The sequence below is a fragment of the Penicillium samsonianum genome (genome assembly GCF_028829775.1).
Source record: "Penicillium samsonianum strain IBT 33392 chromosome Unknown utg000003l_segment0_segment0, whole genome shotgun sequence".
Classification (NCBI taxonomy): Eukaryota; Fungi; Ascomycota; class Eurotiomycetes; order Eurotiales; family Aspergillaceae; genus Penicillium; species Penicillium samsonianum.
This window is the reverse complement of record NW_026643261.1, coordinates 2240810-2253335: the sequence shown is the minus strand read 5'-3', so window position 1 is coordinate 2253335 and position 12526 is coordinate 2240810. Positions and strand designations below refer to the sequence as shown.

The following is a 12526-nucleotide window of genomic DNA, read 5'->3' as shown; positions in this document are numbered from 1 at the left end:
TCAGGTGTTTATATTAGTTTGATCAAAAATTCAGACGTGGGTCTTGGAACCTTTCCATTTTGTGCCCTCGATGCTTTCTAAACTAGTATACTGTCCGTGCTATACTGCTTCCTTGTGTAAAAAAATAAATGCAATAAAAATCCCCCCAAAATCATGCATATTGTCACATATCCACTCAAAAATCCACCATCCGAAAAAGCAGCTTTACATATGAATGAATTTCCGAATGGTCCTCAACCCGACACAAGCCAGATGCCGCGAGCACCGGATTAACCCTACCGGCGAGAGATACTGAGGGTATTTCCACATCAGGATGGACACAGCACCAACACTAGCAACCAAAGCCCCGCTCAGACCAAGACCGAGCACTTTGCTCTGATTCTGAACAGCTTCAACTACCTCCGAGTAGCGCTGGTTGCTGAAGCTGACACGGGCGTACTGCGTTTTCCAGCCAAAGGACGGGAAGTGGCGATCGACAGTTTCTTCGATGGTCTTGCGCAGCTTGTAGAGCGGTGATTTGACACCCCAGCGCATTTCGATATAATTCTCCTTCGATAGATCGTTGATAGCATGCGTATCGGCGCAGCGCTGGTCTGTGTACGCTTGGAAAGCTGCGTTGCGCTTGAGACCGCGTGTGTAGACGCTGGAGTTGGGGTCGTAGACTCCATGTCTATCCAGTTCCTCGAAGAGGACCCGGACATCTTCGAGGCCGGCATTCAGTCCCTGTCCGTAGAAAGGTAGGACTGCATGCGCTGCATCGCCGATGATGACGACGCTGGCGCTGAAGTGGTGGGGGCTGCACTTGATGCTGATCAGTGGGAGGTGCGGGTTCTCTGCGAACTGCTCACTCAACGCCGCGGGCTCGATTAGCTCTGGGCATACGCCGGGGAAATGGGAGTCGAAGAATTCATGCAGATCCTCTTGTGCGGTCTCGAGGCTGTTGTAGTGCGAGGATGGTGCGAATAAGGTGCATGTAAACGACTTATCGGCTGATGGTAGCGCTATGAACATGAACTCGCGTCCAGGCCAGATATGGAGGTGGTTTGGCGAGATGCGGAAGTCTCCATCTTCAGATGGTGGGATCCGGAACTCGCACCAGAGAGTGTCGATGTACTCTTGTTGGTAATCGACACGAGCAAACTTCATTAGGTGGAAGCGCGCGGCGGAGTGTGCCCCATCGGCACCGATGAGGTAATCGAAGGACACCTCGATCTCCGGTACTCGACCAGCTATACCGGCATCATCGGCCATGGGTGTCTCTCCTGGGATTCTGCGCTCAAACCAGGCTTTGTTAGTTCGAAAGTCAGCACCCGTGAGCTTGTAGTTAAAAAATAGCTTGACATTGGGAGCTTTCTCCAGCTCATCGAGGAGGGCATTGTTGAGAGTTCCTCGGTCGATGGAATTAATAGCCTTGTAGTAGTGGTTAGCTATGATCTGCAGGGTAAATAGCCATTGCAACTGCCAAGGAAGTGATCGGTGCATACCCGGCCGTGAACATCATAGGCCTGTGCAGCTTCCCAAAGATCTCCTCGGTCTCGCCCGTGGATCATCCGCCCATGCATGGGGATCGCTTCACGGAGGACATTGTCGATCAAATCATCCTGACCAGAATGTCTCATGGATGTAATGCCACGTTCGGAGAGTGCCAAGTTGATAGACTTGGTAAAGTTCAATGGCACAGTCGTAGGGTCCCGGAGATCTACGGATGCGCAGGGATTTATGGCGTCAGTTCGGAAGAATTCGCAATGAATCACAACTGAGCCAGGACAGGTGCAAGGGGCATTGAAGATAGCAGCAGATGGTGATATGGATTAATCAGGGTTGTTTTCTCTTAATTGAAGAGTTGAGACAGGGACCTTGCGAGACATGCTGCCTTGATAAAAGCCAGCCATTTCCGGCCAAGGACATGTACCTCCTCCTCTTTTGACAATCGGATAGTTCTCAATGGCGGCCACAAAAAGGCAAAAAAAAAGAAAAGAAAGGTCACACAAAGCATTGAAACATACCTCCACGGAGCTCATATACTTCCACCTCGTCGCCTCTTGATGCTGCATACAGGGCTGCCAAGGACCCGACTGGGCCAGCACCCACAACAACCACTTTCTGCCTCGGAATGGCCATCATGTACCTGGTCAATGTCCAAAATAAAGACAGGTACGAGTTGAAACAGAAGAGTAAGTCGTCATCACGTGCTGCGAGATCGGCCCCTTCCAACGTTCCAAAATGAGATGATCGACATTAGTCATTTTCAGGGTTGCCTTGATGCCCCAGGCAAGAATGAACCATTTGGGTACTAGTCCAAATGAAGTTTAGTTCCATATTGCCTTGCGGCCGGCGGGGATTTTCTTGAAGTTTTGGCCTCCATTTAATCCACTCTTTACTACGTATTCCCTCGATTTTTATTTTTATTTATTTTCGCTTCTGCCATTCTAGTATGGCTGAAGTTGCAAATCGCAAATGCAAGGGTGTGGACTGCCCTAACGACGCAGGCACCCTTCAATGTCCGACATGTCTAAAGAGCGGCACGGACAGTTTCTTCTGTTCTCAGGACTGTTTCAAACGAAGCTGGGTATGTAGGCACTCCGATGTGACTGGAAGGCGCGTAATATATGCGCCCTTCTATGTGCTTCTATACGGGAAACCAAGGGCTGACCATCTACTCCAGAGCGAACATAAGAACATTCACAAAAAGAGTAATATCCTCACCAACCTTTTTCCTCCGAAGGTAGTTTCTGAACCAGATCCAGCCACCGGGACCTTCAATCCGTACCCATCCTTCCCTTACAGCGGCTCTTTGAGGCCCGTCTATCCTCTGTCCGCCAAACGAACGATTCCCAAGGCAATCCCGCACCCGGACTATGCCCGCGATGGTATTCCCCGCTCCGAGCAAAAGCTTATCGGCCGTCATAACATCACCATTCTGAATAAGGAGGAGCAAGAGGGCATGCGCAAGGTTTGCCGATTGGCTCGTGAGGTTTTGGATGCTGCTGCGCGTGAATTGAAGCCTGGTGTCACAACGGACTACATCGACGAGGTTGTCCACAAGGCTTGTATAGAGCGTGATGTATGAGGAGTTACTCTCTGGTGCACACTACCATACTGACATATCTCTAGTCTTACCCCTCGCCGCTGAACTATATGAACTTCCCCAAGTCCGTATGTACCTCGGTCAACGAGACCATCTGCCACGGTATTCCCGATCAACGGCCCTTGCAGGATGGAGATATTGTCAACATCGATGTTACTCTGTATCACAAGGGATTCCACGGCGATATCAACGAGACCTACTATGTTGGAGACAAGGCACTTGCGAACGCCGACGCCGTCCGAGTGGTGGAAACCTCGCGTGAATGTTTGAACCAGTCAATTGACCTCGTCAAGCCTGGCATGCTGTTCCGCGAACCTGGCAATGTCATTGAGAAGCACGCCAAGGGCCGTAACTGCAGTGTCGTCAAAAGCTACTGCGGCCATGGTATCAACCAACTGTTCCATTGCGCGCCCAACATTCCTCATTACGCTAAGAACAAGGCTGTGGGCACTGCCAAGCCCGGTATGTGCTTTACGATTGAGCCGATGATCAACATTGGTACCCACCGTGACCGCACTTGGCCCGACGACTGGACCAGCACCACCCAAGACGGATCTCTGTCAGCTCAGTTCGAGCACACCCTTCTCGTAACTGAGGATGGCGTCGAGGTGCTGACTGCCCGTCTGGCTGACTCACCTGGTGGGCCAGTTCCTATGCCTTCGACCCCATGAACTTAAGGAATTGGGAGTTAATTGGAAATATTTGCATCTATACAGATACCTATTTAACAGCCGAGTTTACGACCAATGCATATCAGTATAGTTCCATAATTGAGGTAATGTATTAAATAATTACAACATAGGGCCATAGCCTACATGTAGGCAAGAGTTTGCCGATGTCGTCGCAGATCAAAGGTCTGGCGGCATAAGCCCGAGGAATGGGGGACATTTGATTGGGCGAAACGGATAAGTCGGACCCCAGGAGTGAGGGGCGGTCTTATCTTCACGTGGGAGCTTTTGGGGTTTAGATGCACTCGCTCTCCTCTTTTATTTCTTTACCCGTAGGTGTTCAATCAAGTCATTTTGACTTCGAGATAATCTGGAGCGATCTGACGATAGATACAAGTCTCGACAATGGCTCCAGAGACATCTCCTACCGAGAATTCCCCGTTGCTGGGATCCGCGTCCGCCAACGGCGGTGTCTCCAACGGCACGATTTCAAATCACCATGTGGAATCAGGGGATCCAGTTCAGACAGAGGAGCGAGGTAAAGAGTCGGACCCTGATGTGCAGAAGCAGCTCAAATATATTGTGCCTGCCATCTCGCTTGGAGTATGGTTTCAATGTTTATTAATTCCGTTTTTAAGATCAGAATTGTAACTAACGGGATGTATAGATCTTCCTGTCAGCGGCAGACCAGACAATTATCATGGCCAGTTATGGTCAGATTGGTAGCGATCTCAAAGCTCTTAATCTGACCAGCTGGATTGCTACTTCTTACTTTCTAACTTTAACCTCTTTCCAGCCTCTATATGGCAAGCTGAGCGATATCTTTGGTCGCAAGCCGTGTCTACTCTTTGCATATGCAGTTTTCGGCATTGGATGCCTGGGCTGCGGTCTGGCTCGGAATATTAATGAGTTAATTGCTGCTCGTGTATGTTCGCATATGCTCTCACGCCTGAATCATGTAATGTTGACTATTTCGAACAGGTCTTCCAAGGCATTGGTGGTGGTGGTATGACCACCGTCGTCAGCATTTTGATGAGTGATATTGTTCCTCTTCGCGATCGAGGCCTGTGGCAGGGTATCATCAATATCATCTATGCCACAGGTGCCGGTACCGGCGCACCCTTGGGTGGAATTCTGTCCGACTACATTGGCTGGCGCTGGTATGAATGATGCAAGACCCACATGTCCTTACGCCATCTGACGTTTTTCTCTAGGGCGTTTTTAGCGCAATTCCCTCTCTGCATTATTGCATTCATTGCTGTATCGTTCCTGCTTAAGCTGCCCCCTCGCGAGAGCGCTCATTGGAAGACCAAGCTTCATCGCATCGACTTCCTTGGTGCTGTGGTCCTTGTTGGTGCTGTTCTTGGTTTCCTAATTGGTCTTGATCGTGGTAGTAACGTGTCATGGAAATTACCCCTGACGATTGCCTCGCTGGGTGTCTCTGCTGTCTTGTTCGTGGTCTTTATCCTAGTTGAGATCTACCAAGCAGCCGAACCCTTTGCGCCTGGCCACATCATCTTCAACCGAACATTCTTTGCCTGCTACTGCTGCAACTTCTTCAGCTTTGGAGGATGGATTGCCGCCCTGTTCTATATCCCTCTATACTTCCAAGCGGTAGATGGTGTCTCTGCTACGACTGCAGGACTGCGCTTATTGCCAAGCATTCTATCTGGTGTCTCTGGATCCGTGATTGCAGGCCTGTTGATGAAATGGTATGGCAAGTATTACTGGCTGACAGTTGCTGCGTATGCTTTCCTGACAACTGGTGTGTTCTGCATATACCTGTTCTCTGGTGGTGTGGTCGCTAGTACAGTCCCGATGATCTGTGGAATGGTAGTTTCAGCATTCGGCAATGGCATTGGTGTCACTACAACCTTGATCGGTTTGAGTGAGTTCTTATCTGATCTTGCTCTACAAACCTTCGATTCATGCTAACCACTTCGCCAGTATCGAATGCTACTTATGAAGATCAGGCGGTCGTCACTGCTTGCTCATATCTATTCCGCTCATTGGGATCCGTGATTGGTCTCTCTTTATCATCAACTGTCGTTCAGCAAGTCTTACGGAATCGATTGCAATCCGGTCTACGCGACAGTAAGAATATTGATCAGATTGTTGAAGGGGTGCGAGAAAGTCTTGATTTTATCAAAACTCTCGACCCAGCAACTGCCATGATTGTGCGGGACTCTTATGGCTGGTCCACCAACAAGGGATTCGCCTTTTTGGTTTGTGTGGTGTTCTTTGCTTTGTTAAGCAGCTGTTTCATCCGTGAAAGCAAACTGAACCGCTAATAAACAGGTGAACCTATACTTCAAAAAGACATAGTTTTGCGTTCTTTGAAAGGCGATAAACTTGCATGGAAATTACTATGGTGTATGGTATATCTAGCATTGGGGTTGGCTTAAAGTTGTCTATGTTAATTGCATATATACACCAAACAAGAATTGGAGATATCACAACTTTCTCATATGCATTTCCAAAAAAAAATGTCGCTTCTCGCACATTGTAGGTATGATGTAGGGCTCTGCCGGGCACCTGGGCACCTGGGCAGCCCTGCCCAGGTGGAGCTCAAAGTATAGCTTACTAAGCCACCATCTGGGTGGGCGGTCCTGTCAGCAACCCGTTGACGTTTCAACCTTAGAAATACCATCTCCAAGTTGACTGTCATATCCATTCTAATTGAGTGTCTTGATTGACACTTTGCGGATCTGACTTGATCAGCTTATTCAGCTGTGATCAGAATGAGCTACACCTTGTGTCCCTGACGTCTTTGTGCAGCTTCCGCTAGCTCAACTTCCGCCAAACCTCCGTCATGTCCGACTCGCGCTCAGGGCCAGTTTCACTGACACGATATCGACCTATCCTCTACCTCTTTACTGGTGTCGCTGCTGCTTATGCGATTCTCTATGTTCACAATAATATCATTTCGCAGCCATCATCACCTTCACTCCGACGTCGAAATGCTGTGCGCCGGCCGAGACCAACCGAAGCTGAAGAACTCGGGATCACCGATACTCCGTCCTATCGTGCCATTACCCACCTTGAACAACTAGAGCGTCAGAATGGTGTATATGGGACATTTCGCATTGAGACAGAGGATGGGCGTCGCGTGGAGAGCGGTCTTCTTCCATCACTCCTCGCAACACGCGACCAGCTGATGGAAGAAGTTGGTGTCCCGCCTGCTCATGCAGAGCGCATGCGCGAGATGATGGAGGATACGTTTCTTGAATCCTTTCTTGCACTCGATTTCCCATCTGCACACATTCTTCCAGAGGACACCGCAGAAAGAACATACTTGACAGAACAGCTTCAACGCCGAGGTATCTCCCGAGCTGGTATCGAAAGGGCTCTGGTCCGGTTCAACGAAAATGTGAATTATGGAGAGGAACTGCGTCGGCGACGACAGAATGGTGAACGTGTCACCCTCTCAACCTCTACCTTTCCAGACGTGTCTGCGCCTCCACAAAATGTTCTTGACGAAGGTGAGACCGTTGTGGATGACCAGAGCGTTTTCTCGTGGCGTGATGGAAACAACGATCATTCTAATAGGGAAGGTCAAAACCTGCTCAACCTACTTTACCACATCGCTGAGGATCAGGCGCGGAGGGACGGCTATATCCATCGTGGAGTTACTTGCAACAGCTGCGGTGCCATGCCGATTCAGGGCATTAGATACCGATGTGCTAATTGCATCGACTACGATCTGTGTGAGACGTGTGAGGCAATGCAGGTCCACATCAAGACACATTTGTTCTACAAAGTGCGGATTCCAGCCCCATTCTTAGGGAACCCTCGTCAATCTCAGCCTGTATGGTATCCTGGGAAGCCTTCAATGCTCCCGCGCAGCCTTCCACGGCCTCTTGCCAAGCGTCTTATGAAAGACTGCAATTTTGAAAACACTGAGCTTGATGCACTCTGGGATCAGTTCCGCTGCTTGGCCAATTATGAGTGGGCGAACGACCCGAACAAGTTGCATATGGCCATCGATCGCAAAACGTTCGACCGATGCTTCGTGCCTAATACTTCTATCCGGCCGCCGCCTCCCAGTCTCATTTACGACCGAATGTTCGCATTCTATGACACCAATGGCGACAATCTCATCGGGTTTGAAGAATTCTTGAAGGGTTTGGCTAGTCTCAACAATAAAAGCAATGACGAACGGCTGCGCCGTGTGTTCCGTGGCTACGATATCGATGGGGATGGCTTCGTCGAACGCAAGGACTTCCTTCGGGTTTTCAGGGCATACTATGCGCTGAGCCGGGAGCTTACAAGAGACATGGTTGCTGGCATGGAGGATGACTTCTTAGAGGGTGGAGCCCGTGATGTGGTTCTCGGTAGCCAGCCTATCAGCTCTGCGTTCCCTGGCAGCATCCCTTCAGGTGAACGTTCTCGTACAGGCGAAGGCAAGCGCATGAATTCTGAGGGGGGACATGGAAATCATCGACAACGAAGGAATCTTGCGACGGGACGGAGATGACACTGGTGATCGGAATTTGGTCGTGGGTGATGCTGCTGTCAGAGCACAGTTTAGTCGAATGAGGCCATTGTTCCCATCTACACTACGCCTGGCACCCACCGAAACTACCACTCGCCCGTCGGATACCATAGAGGGTGACCAAAATGAAGAAGATGAAGATGGCGCTAGCGAGAGTGGATCAGACCAATCTAGCTCGTCGGTGGCCAGTGGCACCTGGCCCCCAGCTGAACACATCCACGAAGAAGATATCATCGAGGCCCTTGGGACCTATATTCCCGCTCGAGAAATCACGGATCCAATTGATCGGGCTCGCGTTGCGGATGCCGTTTATCACAGAATGCGCGAAGATGATCAGAGACGTGTGTTTGACGCTCGTCAGCGTGGAATCAACGAGCGTTGGAGGCGCCGGGCTTTCTATACAGACGAAGAAGACGGCGCTACTGTCCCTGCAGGGTATGAAAGGGATCCAGCCATCGACGACTCCAGCGATGAAGACCTAGATGAATCCGAATCGCGCCCACCCTCTTTCCGTTCACGATCCTCATCCAAAGTGCGATTCCAGGATGATCTCAATGATGATGAGTACGACATTCGATCTAACCCATCAACCTCGTCACGAAGTATTCCTGTTGGCGAGCGATGGGGTGGATTTGAAATCCCAGAGGTCGAAAGGGACGTTGGAAAAGAAATCTTGTATCAAGTCACGCAGGAGGGATTCAACGAGCTTCTAGATATTCTGTTCAAGCCGAAAGAAGACCTTATGATGGAGGTCTATCGCACGCGAGCTGATCGCAAGGTCTGGGCCCACGAGATTGAACTCGCAGGAAATGAGGACCCTTCAAAACGCACCCCAACTGAGAATCCTCCAGCTGAGGAGGAACTCGAGGAAAGTATCAACGACCAGCCACTTGATGATCTATTACAGCGCACTGGTTACGGGATTCAGAGCCCAGTCCTAGCGCCTGCCAATACCGGACCAGTGCTAGCTCCTTCGTCGCCGGAGCCCACCGCCTCATATGATGATGGTGTTGAAGATGAATATGAAGATGAAGATGACGATGATGACGACGTGCGCCCAACTCATCTCGCCGATCCCGGGGAAGATACTGGATTTGGGCAAGCACGGCCCTTTGAGGAATCCGACACAGCATCCACCACTTCATCTTATTATGACGATGATGTCGCTGCCTCTCAAGCATCTGATGCGAGGCCATCGGGCCCGATTGTTGAAGATGATACACCTTACTATGATCCAACGCTCCCACAGCATCGTCCTGACGAGCCATTTGTGATGACCCCAGAAGTGATCGATGAATCAGACTCCGACCCCGAAGAATCACCAACTACAAGCACAACCCCTGGTCTCCCTGCTCAGTTCCGACTCCAGCCCGGGACCACTTCTCTTCCCGCCCCGTCTTCTCCTCACTCCTCCCCAGAAGCTGAAGCCACAGCCCCCAAGCTTCCTCCTTCTCCTATGCAACCACTCCCACCTCCTCACCGAGTCAATGACCAGCCTCGTGAAGCTCCTGCCCCACGCCGACCTTCGCCCCGGACTCTAGCCCGGTGGGTCTATTTAGACCAGGTAGAACGTGAAAACAAGGAACGTGGCAATGGTGCAAGACTCAACTTCGAAGAGTTCTCGCGCCGTATGGCTGCTGATCGGGGACGCCGACTGGCCTTTGTGGCCAGTTGGATTGAGATGGCTAGCTTTTGATTCTGAGAAGGTTCCTATATTAACCTAGGTGTACATTATTGTAATTTAGCGGTACTTCAGAGTTGATCCAGATTTATTAGTACAATGACAATTTGGTTAACATACCAAAAAATAAGCGTCTGAATTTTCTAATTTTCCGACGGACTGACTACTAGGAAATAAGAGTCGGCTCTACTCCGGTGGTGACTTGGACACACATATTAGCCCATCTTATATATAACCTCCACTAACAACTAGTCCTATAAGGGAATTTGCAAACCTCATTTCCCCCCGGATACTATTATTGTAATACAAAATACCTCGTAAACAAGTCTTTTGTGGCCCAGCCCTAGAAGCACGCCCCCGCCGTATTACGTGCTTTTGGGGAGCAATGGCTCACTTCGCACCATTGTTATCCTCAGGATATTGAAGATTACCTTCCAATATTCCCCTTATCGATTTGACTATAGCTCAGAGTTCTTCAGCCGTCTCCAGTATACAAGCTAAAACCAGTTATCCCGTCAGTTGCCGTGGGGCTCTCTCGGACGAAAGACAAAACCAAAACATCGCGATTATGATGGGTCCTGACGTGCTGTATGTATTTCTTGGGTTCAACAAGGGAATTATGCGACCCGAGGGGCCCATCGCCATGCAGTACTAATAGTGGCTCTCTCCGGTGCTATAATCCGTATAGCAACCTCCCACATTCATCATGGCTTTCGAACGTCTGGGCCGGTTCTACCGGTCATGTCTACTCCAGATTATCATCGTGGGACTAGTCGCTTTCTGCGAACCCGGTATCTGGACTGCTCTCAATAATCTTGGGGCTGGAGGCAATGCCAAAGTAAGTCATCTGAATGTTGGGAATCTGCGCATCTACCGCTAACATATTGTGCAGCCTTTCCTAAACAATGCCGCCAATGCCCTGACATATGGACTCATGTCAGTAGGCTGTTTCCTTGCCGGTGGCGTCACCAACAAGATCACTGCGAAATGGACCTTGTTCATCGGAGCCGCATTCTACACTCCTTATGCGGCTGGTCTATACTGCAACAATCGTTATGGCAACGAGTGGTTTCTCTTGCTCGGGGCTGCTCTTTGTGGAATTGGAGCATCTCTTCTATGGGCTAGTGAGGCTGCCATTGCAGTTGGATATCCGGAGGAAGAGAAAAGAGGACGGTAAGTTGAAACTCCAGACCATCTAGTTGTTGTTACTCGACTGACCATTCTGTTTAGCTACGTTGCAATATGGATGAGTATCCGGCAGATGGGACCGCTCGTTGGCGGTGCGATATCCCTCGCTCTCAATGTCAACGCTGCGCATGTCGGCAAGGTCACCTACACAACATACTTAGGGCTTGTTGCCATCTCATCCCTCGGGGCTCCATTTGCATTGCTGTTGTCGCAGCCACAAGATGTCATCAGAAGCAATGGCACCAAGATCCCTTACATGAAGAAAACAAGCTTATCTATCGAGGCTCGCGCTATTTGGAAGCAACTTTCAAATAAGTACATGCTGCTCCTCATCCCGGTCTTCCTCGCGGGACAATTTGGTGCAACTTATCAAGGGAACTATTTGACAAGTATGACATCTCCAATCTTCCTTTCTAGTAGTGAATGGCGTCACTGACAGGAAACTTAGCTTATTTCACTGTCCGCTCCAGAGCCCTTGCATCTTTCCTAACAGCAGTGGTCGGCGCCACCGCCAATGTGCTGACGGGCATATTTCTAGATCTGAAGTTTCTGTCTCGAGAAACCAGATCTAAGGTTGTGTATATATTCGTCCTTGTCTTTGTCACAGGGTCTTGGACATGGAATGCCATCGTCGAGACGAAACTCTCCCGCATGGCAGAACCACCCGCCTTCGACTTGGGCGATGGTCCCTTCTTCAACTCGGCTTTTACCGTCTATATCTTCTTTCGGTTCTTCTACGAGGTGTTGCAGACGTACATATATTGGTTGATGGCCGAGATCAAGGGAGCGCAGGGAGATGGTGATATCGCCAGAACAACCGGCATCCTGAGATCGTGGGAGTCCATCGGCAGCACGATTGCCTACGCGGTCGGCGCAACTCACTGGCCCAATTTGAACCAGATGGCACTGGGCTTTGCACTATGGGGCTTTACAATCCCATTCACACTTCTTGCGGTGTTTGGTAATTGGAATGTTTCTGACACCCTCGGGGTGGAGGAAGAGGAACAAACAGACAGCAGTAGTCTGGAGGCACAGCGGGTGGTTATCAATTCTGATGGGAAGGATTAGATACATTCTGTTGTCCGAGTGAGAGTTTTGGCAAAGAAACGATCCAAGTGATGGTTGCTTCAAATGTAATAGAGCTCGTGCTCAAGTTGATGCTGATGCCCTAAATATATAGATGGGATTGAATAGCAATGTTGGAATATTAGAATAGATGCTCAAGACTCTTCACATGGATCCACTTCTTAATTACTAATACTAGATTGAATTATCCAATGTCCATCTAGTTATTAGTTTGGGCTGAATGTCAATTTGATGTCGACATGGGTTGTATAGTTGTATTCATATTGACGAGTCTGGTTAATAAAGCCAAAGCTGGCTGTCTCTTCCATCAATTGGCCCAA

General features: G+C 49.7%; 6 protein-coding genes across 6 annotated transcripts; 5 read left to right on the top strand and 1 right to left on the bottom strand.

Annotated features, from left to right (window-relative positions):
• Window positions 1-37: 37 nt before the first annotated feature.
• On the bottom strand, window positions 38-2181 carry bna4 (kynurenine 3-monooxygenase). The gene is made up of 3 exons (XM_057277157.1): window positions 2007-2181; window positions 1485-1699; window positions 38-1410 (listed from the first exon to the last, which is right to left on the bottom strand). The coding sequence occupies exons 1-3, from the start codon at window positions 2122-2124 to the stop codon at window positions 205-207; spliced, it is 1539 nt and encodes a 512-aa protein (XP_057136767.1). The 5' UTR covers window positions 2125-2181; the 3' UTR covers window positions 38-204.
• Window positions 2182-2434: 253 nt separating this feature from the next.
• N7471_004437 (methionine aminopeptidase MAP1) lies at window positions 2435-3759 on the top strand (the record flags this gene model as incomplete). The annotated part of the gene is made up of 4 exons (XM_057277156.1): window positions 2435-2569; window positions 2666-2693; window positions 2748-3064; window positions 3115-3759. The coding sequence occupies 4 exons, from the start codon at window positions 2435-2437 to the stop codon at window positions 3757-3759; spliced, it is 1125 nt and encodes a 374-aa protein (XP_057136766.1).
• Window positions 3760-4161: 402 nt separating this feature from the next.
• N7471_004436 (putative MFS multidrug transporter) lies at window positions 4162-6047 on the top strand (the record flags this gene model as incomplete). The annotated part of the gene is made up of 5 exons (XM_057277155.1): window positions 4162-4359; window positions 4424-4681; window positions 4738-4916; window positions 4971-5644; window positions 5704-6047. The coding sequence occupies 5 exons, from the start codon at window positions 4162-4164 to the stop codon at window positions 6045-6047; spliced, it is 1653 nt and encodes a 550-aa protein (XP_057136765.1).
• A 521-nt stretch (window positions 6048-6568) lies between these two features.
• Window positions 6569-8233, top strand: N7471_004435 (EF hand domain protein; the record flags this gene model as incomplete). Its single annotated transcript, XM_057277154.1, has 1 exon — window positions 6569-8233. One exon carries the CDS (start codon window positions 6569-6571, stop codon window positions 8231-8233), a length of 1665 nt encoding a protein of 554 aa, XP_057136764.1.
• A 58-nt stretch (window positions 8234-8291) lies between these two features.
• Window positions 8292-9947, top strand: N7471_004434 (Recoverin; the record flags this gene model as incomplete). Its single annotated transcript, XM_057277153.1, has 1 exon — window positions 8292-9947. The coding sequence occupies one exon, from the start codon at window positions 8292-8294 to the stop codon at window positions 9945-9947; it is 1656 nt and encodes a 551-aa protein (XP_057136763.1).
• Window positions 9948-10638: 691 nt separating this feature from the next.
• Window positions 10639-12188, top strand: N7471_004433 (Major facilitator superfamily domain general substrate transporter; the record flags this gene model as incomplete). Its single annotated transcript, XM_057277152.1, has 4 exons — window positions 10639-10770; window positions 10825-11105; window positions 11163-11509; window positions 11569-12188. The coding sequence occupies 4 exons, from the start codon at window positions 10639-10641 to the stop codon at window positions 12186-12188; spliced, it is 1380 nt and encodes a 459-aa protein (XP_057136762.1).
• Window positions 12189-12526: the final 338 nt, after the last annotated feature.